This window comes from Lampris incognitus, chromosome 12 (assembly GCF_029633865.1).
Source record: "Lampris incognitus isolate fLamInc1 chromosome 12, fLamInc1.hap2, whole genome shotgun sequence".
Lineage (NCBI taxonomy): Eukaryota > Metazoa > Chordata > Actinopteri > Lampriformes > Lampridae > Lampris > Lampris incognitus.
In genome coordinates this window covers 30,377,936-30,395,493 of record NC_079222.1, presented here as the reverse complement: position 1 = coordinate 30,395,493, position 17,558 = coordinate 30,377,936, and the positions used below count along the sequence as shown (strand labels likewise).

At 42.8% G+C, this 17,558-nt stretch overlaps 1 protein-coding gene and 3 non-coding genes across 4 annotated transcripts in view; 3 read left to right on the top strand and 1 right to left on the bottom strand.

Moving 5' to 3' along the window:
• Positions 1 to 3,405: 3,405 nt before the first annotated feature.
• On the bottom strand, positions 3,406 to 3,478 carry trnak-uuu (transfer RNA lysine (anticodon UUU)). Its single transcript has one exon. It is a non-coding gene; the product is annotated as a tRNA-Lys (tRNA).
• A 3,647-nt stretch (positions 3,479 to 7,125) lies between these two features.
• Positions 7,126 to 7,198, top strand: trnam-cau (transfer RNA methionine (anticodon CAU)). Its single transcript has one exon. It is a non-coding gene; the product is annotated as a tRNA-Met (tRNA).
• Positions 7,199 to 9,521: 2,323 nt separating this feature from the next.
• On the top strand, positions 9,522 to 9,594 carry trnam-cau (transfer RNA methionine (anticodon CAU)). The gene has a single exon. It is a non-coding gene; the product is annotated as a tRNA-Met (tRNA).
• A 3,863-nt stretch (positions 9,595 to 13,457) lies between these two features.
• nsmfa (NMDA receptor synaptonuclear signaling and neuronal migration factor a) overlaps positions 13,458 to 17,558 on the top strand; it is a 41,996-nt gene continuing 37,895 nt past the window's right edge. The window contains exon 1 of the mRNA XM_056291081.1: positions 13,458 to 13,528. Coding sequence (XP_056147056.1) covers positions 13,458 to 13,528 — 71 coding nt within the window. The remainder of the gene's footprint in view (positions 13,529 to 17,558) is intronic.

The window sequence follows — 17,558 nt, the reverse complement described above, 5'->3', positions numbered from 1 at the left end:
ATATTCTAAGTGTTGTAAGCAGTGGGGAATAACATGCTCATATCAAACCTCATAACAAGTGTGACATACTTTAATGAATTCAGCATATTTGACAAAAAATTCATGTCACTTTATATCTGTTGCTCTTCTATGTGCACCACATTTGATTGGAGTTGCTTAGGTAGCAGTTCATCAGGACACTAGCTTCGTTTATAAAGAACATCTTGTACTTTAGTTAGTGAAAACTCCTCTGAAGTTCGAAACAAACGCCTGAACAGGGACTTGAAGCCTGGACCCTCAGATTAAAAGGCTGTTGCTCTACTGTCTGAGCTACCCAGACACTTCCAGTAACCTTAAGTGCCCAAGAAATGGCTGATTGCTGAAATATCAAGTCACATTTATATGTATAGCCCAAAATTATAATTTAGTCACAGAGGGCTTAAAAATCAAAATTACTTTTTGTGCATTGTATGATGCCCCCTATCCTTTGACCTTCAATTCAGATGAGGAAAAACGTAACTGGGAAAAAAGGTTTTTTTTTATTTCATTTATTTTGAACCTTCATCAAGTTCCAAATTGTAAACTTGTGCATACAAAATCAGAAATCCAAACAGTAGACACATATAAATCCCACTACCCATCCCCCATCAATTCACCTCCATACATTTCCTTTTTGTGGGTCAAAAAAATAAAGCCAGTTATTAAAAACCAAGGGTGCTATCTTGGTCTGAACAGCAGCAAGCCAACAGTTGTGAAGCAGTAAGATACCATAGAACTCATCATTATCGTTTCCTGTAGGGTTTATTCATTGTTGTAACGTGAAATATGCCCTTCCGAGTGCTGTTCTGTGTTGCTGTGTGAGAGGAATTAGCTCAAGTGGTAGAAAGCTCGCTTCGCATGTGAGGCAGCCGGATCGATGTCCGCGTTTTTCAGAGGAGTTGGAAGAGACGTGTCTGTGTTATGTTTACGTAGGCCTTTTAAGACTACAACAATTATTGTCAACTTAACTGCAAGACTTACCTACTATATAGAGGTTCACTTTAGCCAACGTTTTGCTGTTTTGTAGATGGGTGTCACATAGTTATATGTTCAGCAAGCATACTTATTGTATTTCTACGACACTGAAATTAATTGTGACGAAAGGCTTTCAATATTTATGTGTATCAGCACTGTGAAGTGTAACTACGAGACTTATGTTCCGTATAAGGCTGCTAATCCAGTTTATCTATCCAGCACAATTTTACTCTGATTTTAAAGAGGTAGAGCATTGTCACGCAGGAAGATGTAACGGTATTGGACACGTATCATTACTGTATTTCTAGAACACTGAAATGATCAGCAATAACGGGTTTGGACATTGTGCTTCATCAGTAATCTGAACATAAGAGGTCATAACACAAATCTACAGCGAATTATAAAACCATTCTGGCTGTATGAGGGTAGAACTCACTAACTTCAGATTATGAAATTGACACACTGCCTACTGCTCCAACAAACTAGGGTACGGTGTTCAGGTACAGTCACACAACAAATGTAAAACTGTCCCCTAGTTATCCAATGTCTCCAAGTGCGGTATTTTTAAAGCACCTCAAAGCCATTAATATTCTAAGTGTTGTAAGCAGTGGGGAATAACATGCTCATATCAAACCTCATAACAAGTGTGACATACTTTAATGACTTCAGCATATTTGACAAAATGTTCATGTCACTTTATATCTGTTGCTCTTCTATGTGCACCACATTTGATTGGAGTTGCTTAAGTAGCAGTTCATCAGGACACTAGCTACGTTTATAAAGAACATCTTGTACTTTAGTTAGTGAAAACTCCTCTGAAGTTCGAAACAAACGCTTGAACAGAGACTTGAAGCCTGGACCCTCAGATTAAAAGGCTGTTGCTCTACTGTCTGAGCTACCCAGACACTTCCAGTAACCTTAAGTGCCCAAGAAATGGCTGATTGCTGAAATATCAAGTCACATTTATATGTATAGCCCAAAATTATAATTTAGTCACAGAGGGCTTAAAAATCAAAATTACTTTTTGTGCATTGTATGATGCCCCCTATCCTTTGACCTTCAATTCAGATGAGGAAAAACGTAACTGGGAAAAAAGGTTTTTTTTTTATTTCATTTATTTTGAACCTTCATCAAGTTCCAAATTGTAAACTTGTGCATACAAAATCAGAAATCCAAACAGTAGACACATATAAATCCCACTACCCATCCCCCATCAATTCACCTCCATACATTTCCTTTTTGTGGGTCAAAAAAATAAAGCCAGTTATTAAAAACCAAGGGTGCTATCTTGGTCTGAACAGCAGCAAGCCAACAGTTGTGAAGCAGTAAGATACCATAGAACTCATCATTATCGTTTCCTGTAGGGTTTATTCATTGTTGTAACGTGAAATATGCCCTACCGAGTGCTGTTCTGTGTTGCTGTGTGAGAGGAATTAGCTCAAGTGGTAGAAAGCTCGCTTCGCATGTGAGGCAGCCGGATCGATGTCCGCGTTTTTCAGAGGAGTTGGAAGAGACGTGTCTGTGTTATGTTTACGTAGGCCTTTTAAGACTACAACAATTATTGTCAACTTAACTGCAAGACTTACCTACTATATAGAGGTTCACTTTAGCCAACGTTTTGCTGTTTTGTAGATGGGTGTCACATAGTTATATGTTCAGCAAGCATACTTATTGTATTTCTACGACACTGAAATTAATTGTGACGAAAGGCTTTCAATATTTATGTGTATCAGCACTGTGAAGTGTAACTACGAGACTTATGTTCCGTATAAGGCTGCTAATCCAGTTTATCTATCCAGCACAATTTTACTCTGATTTTAAAGAGGTAGAGCATTGTCACGCAGGAAGATGTAACGGTATTGGACACGCATCATTACTGTATTTCTAGAACACTGAAATGATCAGCAATAACGGGTTTGGACATTGTGCTTCATCAGTAATCTGAACATAAGAGGTCATAACACAAATCTACAGCGAATTATAAAACCATTCTGGCTGTATGAGGGTAGAACTCACTAACTTCAGATTATGAAATTGACACACTGCCTACTGCTCCAACAAACTAGGGTACGGTGTTCAGGTACAGTCACACAACAAATGTAAAACTGTCCCCTAGTTATCCAATGTCTCCAAGTGCGGTATTTTTAAAGCACCTCAAAGCCATTAATATTCTAAGTGTTGTAAGCAGTGGGGAATAACATGCTCATATCAAACCTCATAACAAGTGTGACATACTTTAATGACTTCAGCATATTTGACAAAATGTTCATGTCACTATATATCTGTTGCTCTTCTATGTGCACCACATTTGATTGGAGTTGCTTAAGTAGCAGTTCATTAGGACACTAGCTACGTTTATAAAGAACCTCTTGTACTTTAGTTAGCGAAAACTCCTCTGAACTTCGAAACAAACGCCTGAACAGGGACTTGAACCCTGGACCCTCAGATTAAAAGTCTGATGTTCTACCGTCTGAGCTACCCAGGCCATTCCAGTTATCTTAAGTGCCCAAGAAATTGGTGATTGCTGAAATGTATCTCAAGTCAAATTTATCTGTATAGCCCTAAATTGTAATTTAGCCCCCGAGGGCTTTGAAATCAAAATTACTTTTTGTGCATTGTATGACGCCCCCTATCCTTTGACCTTCAATTCAGATGAGGAAAAACGTAACTGAAAAAAGAAAGCCAGTTATTAAAAATCAATTGTCCTTGCTTGGGCTGAATAGCAGCAAGCTAACAGTTGTGAGGCAGTAATCTACCGTAGAACTCATCATTATCGTTTTCAGTAAGGTTTATTTCACATCATAATTGTAACTTTAAATAAGCCCTACTGAATGGGGTCCTTTGTTGTTGTATGAGGGGAATTAGCTCAAGTGGTAGAGCGCTCGTTTCGCATGCGAGAGGTAGTGGGAGCGATGCCCGCATTCTCCAGAGGACTTGGAAAAGACTTTATTTAAGACTACAACAATTATCGTCAATTTAAGTGCAAGGCTAACGTACGATACAGAGCTGCCAATCCAGTTCAGCTTGTTGTAAGCAGTGGGAAATAGCATGTGGCCATATCAAACCTCATAACAAGCGTGACATAATCTAATGGCTTCTTTTTCAGCATATTTGACAAGACGTTGATGTCACATTGTTTACGCTGGTCTTCTATGTGCACCACATTTGATTGGAGTTGCTTGGGTAGAAGTTCGTCAGGACACTAGCAACTGTGCATACGTTTATAAAGAAATTCTTGAGCAGCTGCACTAAAATTAGTGAGGTCTCCCCTAACCTTTTAAAAAAACGCCTGGGACTTGAACCTTGGACCCTCAGATTAAAAGCCTGATGCTTTATCATCTGAGCAACCTAAGCCCTTCTAGCAACGTTAAGTGCGAAAGAAATTGGTCATTGCTGAAATGTATCTCGAGTCAAATTGAAATGTATCTCAAGTCAAATTCTGTATAGCCCTAAATTATAATTTAGTCCCAGAGGGCATTAAAATCAAAATTGCTTTCTGTGCAATATATGATACCCCCTATCCTTTGACCCTCCATTCAGATGAGGAAAAACGTAACTGGAAAAAACAGCTTTTTTAAAATGTCATTTATTTTAAACTTTCATCAATGTCCAAATTGTAAACTTGAGCAAACAAAATCGGAAATCCAACAGGAGAAACATATAAATTCTACTATCCACCCCCATCAATTTCCTTTTGGTGGGTCAAAAAAATTAAGCCAGTTAGCAAAAATCAAGATTCCTTGCTCGGTCTGAATAGAAGCAAGCCAACAGTTGGGAGACAATAATCTACCGTAGAACTCATCACGATCCGTCAAAGGTTGGGGACCAGAAATAAGGAATCCATGTCGACTCATCTTTCTGGCAAGGTCAAAAGTCTTAGCTAGGTTTCTCTGTGTCACCTAACATTGTTTAATTTAGTGTCGTTGACGCTGACATGAAAAAAAGACGAGTTTCTAGTGTGTGCATTATGTTCCTCGCTCTCCTGTTTCTGCCTATGGCATGCTAGCACCCTAAGATTACCTTCAGTGTTGGTAGCACTGGCCTTAGGTAAAAGCGCACATTAGCTGGCCATGCTAGGATTAAAGTAGCCGGTAATTGATTTGCCTAGGTTGATGCTAGATCCAACGGGGTGTAGGCACGGGAGTAGACGTGATTGGTTGTTGGTTAGGGTTTAAAGTCTTTTTGAATTTCCATTGTTCGCAAGCGGTAGCGTTAGCTATCATTACAGTTTGATCTGGCAACGTTAAGATCCGTTGTAAGCTAGCTAGCTAAATGTTTCAGTACGCATCATTTGTTTCAAGTCAGTGCGCTTCTAGGTTCCGCGCTGTGTATTGGCTGACGCAACAGCCAATCACAGCAACTTCCGTGCCTACAACCCGTTGGATCTAGCATCAACCATTCGCCTACTAGTACTAGCGTGTTTTGTTTAATGGTGGCTGAGAGGACAAGCAAAAACAGAGTAACACTTTGCACTGAGGAGGAGAGACTGCACATTAGTCCGCACAGCTTGTGCAGGGGAGCGCTCCTACCCTGCGCGACCAGGATAAACAAAGCTTCATTGGCTGATATGGCTAAGCTATAATTCGCACTGTCGCAAACCTAATGGGCTGACTTCAAGTCTAAGGCTCCAAGAGATAGTGGCATCGATGCTCGCGTTTTCCAGATGAGTTGGATGAGAGTTGTCCGTGTTACGTCTGCGAAGCGTCATAAGACTGCAACAATCGTTGTCACTTTAACTGCAAGACTTATCTACTTTAAAAGGCTGCCATTTCAGCTTAGCCAGCATTTTGCTGTTTTGTAGATGGTTGTCACATAGTTATATCTTAATTAAGCATTATTATGGTATTTCTACAACACTGAAACGAACTGTAACGATAGGCTTTCGATATTTATGTTGATCAGTACTGTGAAGTGCAACTACCAGATTTATGTTCCGTATAAGGCTGCTAATCCAGTTTATCTTTCCAGCTCAATGTTGCTCTGATTTTAAAAAGGTACAGCATTGTCACGCAGGAACATGTAACAGTATTTGACAAGCATCGTTATTGTATTTCTAGAACACTGAAATGGTCAGCAATAACGGGTTTGGACATTCTGCACTGACATGTCAACGATAGGGAGAATCGTACATTGCACTGAAGGTAATTGTTATTTTAAAGTCAAGTCAAGTCAATTTTATTTGCATAGCCCAATATCACAAATTACAAATTTGCCTCAGTGAGTTTAACAGCAACACAGCATCCTGTTCTTAAACCCTCTCATCGGATAAGGAACAACTCCCTAAAAAAAACAACCTTTAACAGGGCGAAAAAATAGGAAGCCCTCTTGGACTTAATTTAGGGCTATATACATAAATTTAACATGAGGAACATTTGGCTAAGGATAAATTTCTTGGAGAGTTAAGATTGTAGGAACTATCTGAGTAGCTCAGACGGAAGCGCGTTAGACTTTCAAAGTTAGGGTCAACAGTTCAAGTCTCTGATCAGGCATTTTTTTTCACACGTCATAAATTCCCCATTAATTGAAGTCCAGCTGCTGAAGAGTTTCTTTATAAAAGTACGCACAGGTTCTAGTGTCCTTTGTTCTTACACACCCATGGAATGTTTTAGCCCTTCAAGTTTGTTTAACAGGCAGAGGCAAAGCATGACGGTTGTTTGTAATGCCTTCATCCTAACATCTATTGTCTACCTCTTGCAATGAGCAATAAACCAGGCCTGCAAAGACATCAGTGTTCAGGGGTTGCCCAAGTTCTAAACTGGTCTCTGAGACAAACGTCAGGGCTAAAAAAAATCCCATGGTTGTGCAAGAACAAATTTGCCCATAGTAAGGATTTATACATGAGGCCCCTGGTGATCTGCTACAGAAGCAACTTCAATCAAATGTGGAGCACACAGAGAAGCAGCGAAAACAAAGTGACTTGATTGTCTCGTACAATCTGCTGCAAAAGAGACCTGCACACCATCTCACACCTGATGTGAGTTTTGGTATGAGTGCATGTTATTTCTCAATGCTTACAACAGATGAGAAATCCCTGGTTTTAAGCTGCTTTAACAAGACATTGTTTGAAGACGTTGGCTAGTTGTGGGACAGTTTTTCATGTGTTTTAGGACTGTAGCTGATGCTTTGACCCTAGCCTCGTTGGCGCAGTAGGCAGCGCGTCAGTCTCATAATCTGAAGGTCGTGAGTTCAACCCTCATACGGGGCAAAATGTTTTAATGGTTCGCTGTAGATTTGTGTAATGATCTCTATCTTCAGATTGCAGATCAAGCAAAATGTCCAAACCCCGTTATCGCTGTATATTTCAGTGTTGTAGAAATTCAATAACGATGCTTGCCTGATAACTTTACATCGTCCTGCGTTACCATGCTACACCTCTCTAAAATCAGAGCAAAGCTTCACTAAATAGATAAACTGGAATGGCATCCCTATACAAAACATACATCTCACAGTTAAATTTCAGAGTACTGATCTCGCCAAATATTGAGACCTCCGTCGTCACAGTTAATTTCATTGTTGTAGAAATACAATAAGTATGCTTGCTTAACATATGGCTATGTGATAGCCCTCTGGGAAACAACAGCATGCTGGCAAAGGTGCACTGAATAGATAAACTGGATTGGCACCCCTACATCGTAGGATAAATCTCACAGTTAACCCTTGTGTTGTCCACACATTCTGTATACTGCCCCTGTCTTAAGGGTCATTTAGGACCCGCCGTCATTAAAGTGGTGATAATTGTAAGTGCCTTAAGAGGCCTTCTCAAATAGAATGCAGACAAGACTCAGCCAATTCCTCACCGGCGAATGCAGGCGTCGAACCCGCTACCTCTCGCATGCTAAGTGAGCACTCTACCACTTGAGCTAATTCTCCTAGCACACCAACGAAGTACCTCACGCAGTACCTTGTATTTCACACATATTTGTGTGGCGATGTGATCTTAAACTAGTGTTAAGCATCCCTTGGCTATAAGCATTCATTAAATAGCATATTCACCAAATGAGACAGAGGTTAGCTTAGCACTTTACTGGTTAGCTTAGCTCTTTACCTTTTACTGTGAACTTTTCTAGCTGTGTTGAAATTTCTCGTTCTAGCAGGGCTCTCCTCTTTGATAGGTTGTTTCTCTTAGAGAGACTTGTCCGTCTGTCAGCAAGAGGATCTTCATTCTATTAGGTTCGATGTGATTGGCAGTCGATATACCTTAAAGCCTAGGCCTCATAGTAATTCCACTGGCGTCTGCGACAGTGCTAGCGATAGCTTAGCCACATAAACGAATTAAACTTGGGTTTTGCCGGTCCCGCGGGATAGGCTCGCTCCCCTGCCCCACCTGTCGGCTGTGTGGCTTGGTTTGCAGTCACCCTTCCTCAGTGCACAGTGTTCCTCTGTTTTTGCAAGTCCGCTCAACCACCACTAAACAAAACATGCTAGTGATAGGTGACTATATTACCGGCAACGTTAAACCCAGCTAATGTTCGCTTTTACTTGGGCCAGATCTGCCGACGCTGAAGGAAAACTTAGGGTGCTGTATAGGCAGAAAAAGGAGATCGAGGCACAAGATGCATACACCAGAAACTGCAGCATTTTTTTATGTCAGCTAAAATTATACTAAGATGAAACAATCGTAGGTCACAAAGAAAAGCATTGCCAAGACTTGTGATCTTGCCAGAAAGATGAGTCGACATGGATTCACTGTATCTGCTCCCACATCTTTGAGGGATAATGATGTGCCTATGTTAGATTACGTTGTCTGAGCTGTTGGCTTGCTCCATTTTAGAGACAGCAGGGAATCTTGCTTTTAGATAAATGGCTTTCTTTCTGGAACCAACAAAGTGGAAATCTATTGCGGTGACTTGATGGGGGTGGGTAATGAGATTTACCTGTTTCTCCTTTTTGGAGTTCTGAGTTTGTCCGTGCAATTTCCCAACTTGGAACTTGTTGAAAGATTCAAAATTAATGCAATCGAGGGTCAACGATAGGGGGCATCGTTGCACAGAAGTTAATTGTTATTTTAAAGCCCTCTGGGTCTAAATTATAATTTTGTGCTCTACAGATAAATTTGACATGAGAAACATTTGGGCAAGCATTAATTTCTTGGATACTTAAGACTGGAGAAGGGCCTGAGTAGCTCAGATGGAAGAGCACCCGACTTTTAATCTGACAGTAGAAGGTTCAAGTCTGTGTTCAGGTGTCAATTTCAAACATCAGAAAGAGCTTCTTTATAAACGTATGCGCAGCTGTTAGTGTGCTGTTGATCTGCTACTGAAGCAATTCCAATCAAATATGATGCATATAGAGAAGCAGCGAAAACAAAGTGTCCTAATTATTTCGTAAAATCTGCTGCATAAGAGAACAGCTAACCGTCTCACAACTGATGTGAGTTTTGATATGAGCGCATGTTATGTCTCACTGCTTACAACAGTTAGGAAATATCTGGCTTTAAGCTTCTCTAACCAGACAGTGCTTGGATACGTTGCTTAGTTAAGGGACCGTTTTTCACTTGTTTTGAGACTATAGCTAAAGTGTTTGCCCAAGCCTCGTTGGCGCAGTAGGCAGCGCGTCAGTCTCATAATCTGAAGGTCGTGAGTTCAAGCCTCACACGGGGCAAAATGTTTTAATATTTCACTGTAGATTTATGTCATGATCTCTATCTTCAGATTGCTGATCAAGCCGAATGTCCAAACCCCTTTATCGCTGTAGATTTCAGTGTTGTAGTAATACAATAACAATGCTTGCCTAATAACTTTACATCTTCCTGCGTGACCATGCTACACCTCTCTAAAACTTCACTTGATAGATAAACTGGAATGGCATCCCTATACGGAACATAAATCTCACAGTTAAATTTTAGAGTACTGATCTCGCCAAATATTGAGACCCCCGTCGTCACAGTTAATTTCATTGTTGTATTAATACAATGAGTGTGCTTGCTTAATATATATGTGATACCCCTCTGGAAAACAACATTATGCTGGCAAAAGGTCCCTTGTCGTTCAGCCAGGGTCCAAGGTGTTCCCAGTTACGGTGTGTCGCCACGAGAAGGCACTGCATAGGTCTTGCTGTTGGAGAGGCTATGTACTGACAGGGAGAGACTTAGGCGCTCGGCTCTCCTGTTTGCATTTCTGCTAGTCAGCGGTGAAGGTTGAGAGTGAGAAATGACAGGCACAGCACACTACACCAACACACTAGACGCTTCACAACAACCCGACTTCTTACAGAAGAATGTCACACACACAGCTGATGTTCGCTTTTACCTGGCGCCAGAGCTACCGACGCTGAACTTAATCTTAGGGGGCATAGGCAGAAACAGGAGATAGAGGCACAAGACATACACCAGAAACTGCAGCATTTTTTTCCATGTCAGCACCAATGATACTAAGATGAAACAATCTTAGTTCACATGCAAAATTATAGGCAAGACTTGTGATCTTGCAAGATGAGTCGACATGGATTCATTGTATATGCTCCCGTACCTTTGATGATGACCTCTATGGTAGGTTAGTTTGTCTGAACTATTAGCTTGCTCCATATTAGACCGCAAGAATTCTTGGTTTTAGATAAATGGCTTTCTTTCTGGGACCCACTTAGTGAAAATCTATGGGGGGTGACTTGATGGGGGTGGGTGATGAGATGTATCTGTGTGTCCTTTTTGGATTTCTGATTTTGTTTTTGCAAGTTCCCAATTTTTGTTGAAAGATTAAAAATTAATGAAATAAAATAAAAACTTTTCTTCCCATTATGCTTATCCTCATGAATCAAGGGTCAACGATAGGGGGCATCGTGCATTGCACAGAATATACATGTTATTTTAAAGCCCTGTGGGACGAAATTATATGTTAGGGCTATACAGATAAATTTGACTTTAGAAACATTTGAGCAAGCATCAATTTCTTGGACACTTAAAACAGTAGCTCAGCTTGAAGAAAGCAGAAGCCATATCACTAGCCATAAACTCGTCCTGTGACTAAGGACGGGACAGCTATCTGTGTTCGCAAGATTTTTTGATGGAAAGACCTTTCAGGAGGAGCTACTTTGTTTTCTTCCTCTGCCTGTGTGCACAACCGGGGGTATCATATTTAATGAATGAACACAGTTCTTTGAAAAGAATGGCTTGAATTTGGGACAACACAAGGGCTTGGTAAGCAGGCCTGCTGCTGTTAACCCAGCGCTCTTAGCATTTCATTTCATTATTCACAAATCAGTGTTGTGCACTAAACCGTATGGGGAAATGAAAGAGGCATTGGATACTGTGATGAGACTGGTAAATGTCGTTTGCAAGAGTTTTAGTTTGCAACATTCCCATTTCAGAGCATTGCTGGAGGAAATGAAGTGAAGGATCTTTTGCTGCATGATGATGTTCGCTGGCTGAGCAAAGGCCATGTGTTGGAGAGGGTGTGTGACCTGCTCCATGAACTTGTATCATTTTTATCTGGACTGTGGAGCCAAAAAAAGCCCAAGAATATCAAGAGGATTTTAAGTGACAATGAGGTGATGGCATATGTTATTTTTTGTGTGACATCATGTCTGATCTAAATCACCTTAATCTGCAATTACAAGACAAGAACAACACTGTTGCAGACATGTACGAGGCGGATGAAGCTTCCCGGTCAAAGCTGAACCTTTTGGAGAGAGACATTCGCGGGAGAAAGTTGCACTGTCCACGTCTGCGGGAGCATTGCGAGAAGAACGAAATAGGGGAGGATCCAGCGATGAAGGATTTCGCGATAAGCCTGACAGAAAACGTCAAGTAGCGATATGACAGCTCCTCTAAACTCTCAGGTGACATGCTCCTCTTCCTTGGACAGTCGTTCTCCATTTTGGCTGATGGCCAGTGGACTGCAGAGGCTAAAAGGCTGGTACCTTCCATAGATGAGCCAACTCTTCAGATAAAGGTCTTGGAGATGGGAACATCTGATTTGCTCAAAGCACAACACAAGGACGTTGGGGTGAGTGACTTTTGGATCAACGTGGTTCCCCAAGCTCGATTCAAAAACATGAGAGCTATTGCAATGCTCCTACTCACAAGTTTCCCCTCCATGTACATATGCGAGTCGTCGTTTTCTTCAATGAACTCTATCAAGAACCAGGAAAGAACCAGACTCTCCAATGCACATCTTGGCCAGTGCCTCAGGCTTGCCACAACAGAAAACAGGCCCGACATCAGAAGGATTTCCTCATCCCATCGCTCTCACTTCTCTCACTGATTGATGAATGGGCATCCATTTATTTTGACAATTTTTGCATAATTAAATGGTTGGTTTTGGACTTATTTTGTTTCGAGTGCATTTTTTTGTTCTTTTGTGACCTTCGGCACAGACTTTTAAGATTCCCAATATATCACCAATATATCACCAATATAAACAATATATACAATATGTCACCAGCAAGAACAAGACAGAATAGAAACTGTGTGAAGAAATAGTCTCTGTGTTCACCTGTCTTGTAAAAGCCAGAGTTTTGATTGATTTGAAATTTCATAAACTAATGAATACCATGGTTGCGTTTGTACATCAGTGGTCTTATAATGATGACATTTGTTCAGTGATGGATGATGAATTGGTGCTTAGTAATATTTTAGATGATGTAATTTCTGTCTTGTTAAGTTTTTTTCTATGATTCTTTGTTTCAAAGCTGCTGTGAATTTGTGGCATTTTATTAGAGTTTTTTTTAAAAGTAAAAAAAATTCCAAGCCTAAATTATTACTACTACTACTACCACCACCACCACCACTACTACTACTACTAATAATAATAATAATAATAATAATAATAATAATGAAATAAAAATAATAATGATGATAATAATAATCCCTATAACAGCAACCACATCTGCACAACTTATGCTGACGCAATGGGGGGGGGGGACGTTTGGTCGTTGGTTTAGCCCTTGAGGAAAGCAAATTGGGGAACCCTGCAGTTACACCATGCGTTAACACTGTAAGCTCTGACTCTTGCGATTGAATTCATTGAGAAGGGAGGCAATCGGGACCGCTCCTCAGCACCCTGCCTCTTCAGTGTGCACACACACCAATGACCATGATGCCACAATCGGTTTAATCCACTCCCACCCTCCCATCCCATTTTTAGATCAATGAGAAGGAGGTGTGGGGGGGGGATAAGTGCTTGTCTGTGTATGCTGTCGACACACGTTGGCAGAGCGCTGCCACATTACGCACACTGACGGCACCTTGAAGAGAGAGGGAGAAAGGCTGTGGTCGTTCGTATCGTCAACATTGCATCACCAGACCGCCTTCTTCAGTTATCGTTATGTTTTTGTTTGTTCGCTCGTTTGCTTTATTTTCTCAACGAGCCTGTGAGAACACATGAGTTTCCAGTACAACTTAAAGGAATTCTGTCGTCCTTCCCGGGATATCCCTCAGACCCCTTTTACAGTGTTTTCGTGCCGCGTCCCTCCGTCCCGTGGGTCTTTGGCATGAGCTGTTTTCTCGTCCGCGTCGTTTCCATGCCAGCATGGGAACCGCCGTGTCCAAAAGGAAGAATTTAAGGAACGATGCGATATCGTCTGTGGCAGCAAAAGTTAGGTGAGTCCCGTCCTACAGCCTATACTCGACTGTGGGCTACTCGTCGCACAGCCACCCGAGCATTGCGGTCTACACCGGAGTCTAGGCGGACCTGCCTCGTCGGACCGACCCGAATGAAGTAACTTTAGGGTCGCCGTATTGTGGGCTACAGATAAGCCTCGGCTTCAACACAGAGGATCCCCGAATGATTTCCACTCTACGCTCACAATTTGCCAACACGTAATCACAAACACATGTGTGTTTCTGTGGCACAGGTGCGTCCGTGCGTTTTGTCACATCTGCAGATCGTCCGGCGTTGCAACGTTTCAAGCGCATTCGTCTGGCACCGTCTGGATGCATCCCGGACCAGTCTGCATTGTGTGTGTGTGTGTGTGTGTGTGTGTGTGTGTGTGTGTGTGTGTGTGTGTGTGTGTGTGTGTGTGTGTGTGTGTGTGTGTGTGTGTGTGTGTGTGTGTGTGTGTGTGTGTGTGTGTGTGTGTGGAGTGATAAATCAAGAACTGCGCCCAAATTGTCCCTCATTCTGTCAAAATCTTTGTAGCCCAGACGGTAAATGAGAAGCCACCGGTGGGTATGGGGTGATCTAAAATCTGCATTGGGACCCCCACTCGTCTGGCGCATTTTAAATGACTCCACCACGTACACCTCAGATTTGTGTCGGGGTTGTGGTTGACGTTGTGAATGAGGCTTTGTTGTGACAAAAGTCACGTAGGGGGGAAACTGTACTCGGACCGTGCGTCGCGCAGCTTAGTTGGGTTGTAAGCCTGCCCTGTACAGTACAAATCCGCTGCGGTTTGGGGATCTGCTTGAAGCAACGTATCATTTGGGCTTCACCGTCATTCAGGGTTGACAAACAAGAGCGGCTCTCTTGTCTTGTTGGATCGACTTCCGAATCAGTGATGATGCTCTCTGCCCTCGCACCCGGCCGGATGAATGATCGGGCCCTCTTATCAATCGTTACAATTAATCCGGTCGTTCTCCGCGATCACATGGTATCGACCCACTCAGAGACATCAGTGAATCCATCGTCAGTTTATTTAGCGGTATTCCACCATTTGGTGCAAAGCAGGGAGTCCTGCTCAATGACTCACGGCAGCTGCACGTACAGTATGCCGAGACGCGGATTTTAAATCCCCTAAATCCCGCATCCGCAGCAGCTATTAGTCAGCCAGGAAGGCTTGACCAACCCCCCCCCCCCCACGCGTGATGACCTATGACTCGGGCAAAATCCCAAATTAGCCGCGAACCGCACCACGTCGCGGACGAGAACGACGCGTCCAGGTGAGGACCGGACACGAGATCCGCGGCAGGACGCGTCGCCACACAGCGGACGCTGCTTCGTACGCAGGCCATCGGAATGACCTTGAGTGGAGCGAAGACGCGGCTGTCCTCCCAGCTGTGTGACGCCACTCTCCCAGTGGGTGATCGAGTTTGTGCGCAGGTGTTTGCGTTTAAATATCCCGTATTTTAAGTCTTTATATGCGGTGCATCGTGTGTTAACATGCTGGTGTTGCTATGCCACCTTGACAGACAAAACATTCAGACTCACGACGCTTCATTGAGGGTCCATTATGGCTCCACTGAGACAGCGAGAAAGGGAGAAAGAGAACAGTAAATAATTGCCACAGATACACGCTCACTTTTTTTTTAACTATGACTATAGCCTACCATGTTTGAATTTTCTAAAATAGCCTACATGAGATTTCTTTGGAAAGCGCTCATTCATCGCACCTCTCCTCCTCTCCAACCGTCCTACTTTAAGACACATCTCGGGGTTTGAATTTGATACTTGATGACAGGTGGAACCTGGACTTAGGCGAAAACTGCTTCTGAATCACTAAAGGACGTCCGTCCTTCACCTGCACATAACCTCATGAAATGTGGCAGCAAGGATTCAGTGCTCTCTCTCTCTCTCTCTCACTCACTGTCACTCCCCCCTCTCTCTCGCTCTCTCTCTCTTTCTCTCTCTTCTCACTCTGTCACTCCCCCCTCTCTCTCTCTCTCGCTCTCTCTCTCTCTCTCTCTCTCTCTCTCTCTCTCTCTCTCTCTCTCTCTCTCTCTCTCTCTCTCTCTCTCTCTCTCTCTCTCTCTCTCTCTCTCTCTTTCTCTCTCTTCTCACTCTGTCACTCCCCTCTCTCGCTCTCTCTCTCTCTCTCTCACTCTGTCACTCCCCCCTCTCTCTCTCTCTCGCTCTCTCTCTTTCTCTCACTCGTTCTCTTTCTCTCACTCACTCTGTCACTCCCCTCTCTCTCTCGTTCTCTCTCTCTTTCTCTCTCTTCTCACTCTGTCACTCCCCTCTCTCTCTCTCTCGCTCTCTCTCTCTCTCTTTCTCTCTCTTCTCACTCTGCCACTCCCCTCTCTCTCTCTCGCTCTCTGTCTCTCACTCTGTCACTCCCCTCTCTCTCTCGCTCTCTTTCTCTCACTCGCTCTCTCTTTCTCTCACTCACTCTGTCACTCCCCTCTCTCTCTCGTTCTCTCTCGCTCTTTCTCTTTCTATCACTCTCTTTCTCTCATCTTTCTCTCACTCTGTCCCTCCCCCCCTCTCTCGCTCTCTCTCTTTCTGTCTCTTCTCACTCTGTCACTCCCCTCTCTCACTCTCTCTGTCTCTCACCCCCCTCCGTCGCTCTCTCTCACCTCTCTCTATCTTGCTTTACCTCTTTTAAGAATAGAGGGGTTTCTTAGGGCATATATATATATATATATATATATATATATATATATATATATATATATATATATATATATATATATATATATATATATATGCGCCCTGTGGTGGCCTGGCGGCCTGTCCAGGGTGTCTCCCAGTGACTGCTGGGATAAGCTCCAGCATCCCCGCGACCCTGAGAGCAGGATATGGATGGGGTTTCTTCGTGGCATGTGCTGAATATACTGCTGCACACATGTCTGCTCAAAGACCTGCACACATCCGCATATTCACGTTGCACATGTAGGCATATCTGCACACACTTTCTATCTCTGTATCACCTATATACAATCTCCTGTCCTCTCCTCTCTCCTCCCCTCTCCTCCCCTCTCCTGTCCTCTCCTCTCTCCTCCCCTCTCCTCCCCTCTCCTCTCCTCTCCTCTCCTCTCCTCTCCTAATCTTTCATTAGTCTTAACTCTTCTGTGCTGTGGATGGATGGGCTGGGCTCAGCTCCTTGTCTCTTCCTTGTGCTCACTCTTTGCAACTAGTTAACGTCCAAGCTGTCTGTCTGTGGTGTCGGATCTTCTCTGCTGTCTTTTGCTTATTTGCCATAGAGACATGTATGCGGTAGAGCTTTACTGTCCTACAAGGACTACTGCCTCAGTCACACCATGCCACGGCTTCATGTGGCCTTGCCGAGCACCCAGTAATGTTGAGGGTTATGGATCCTACATCTCCACTATGTACCATGACGCTCACAGGGTGCGGGGTGTTGTGTTGTTGATTGCACAGCAGTTTATTGTATGAAGGACTCTAATCAGTCTGCGTTTTGGTATCTCGTCTTTTACACCAGTTCAGTAAAATTATAAATTTGAGTGTTTCGAAGCTGCAAAAAAAAAAAAAAAAAATATATATATATATATATATATACTAGTAATGTCTGTTAATAATAAGGTGAAGAATATACAGGTAGGATGGAAATAGATCAATATTTTCAGATGGATGGATGGATGGATGGATGGATGGATTGCATTTATATAGCCATAAAATATGGGGACATAAGGGGGATGTTGTGAGGGGGAGATAAGTATTTCCAATTAATTTGTAATGTGCGTGTGTGTGTGTGTGGGAGGGGGGGGGTCAGTCAGGCAGGCAGGTGAAAGAGGTCCTATGATTAGTCTCATGGCTAAGCTCCATGCTCCTGCAGGCTTGACAGTGTAGACGTGATAAGGCCAGCTGTGCACACAAAAACACACAAAAACACAGACATCTAAACACATGTGCATGTGTGCATGCAGGCACACATGCACACACATTCCTCATAGTTAATGTCCTGTTAGTGACAGGGTGCACACGACACAGGGTTGTCCTTGGGATCATGCATCA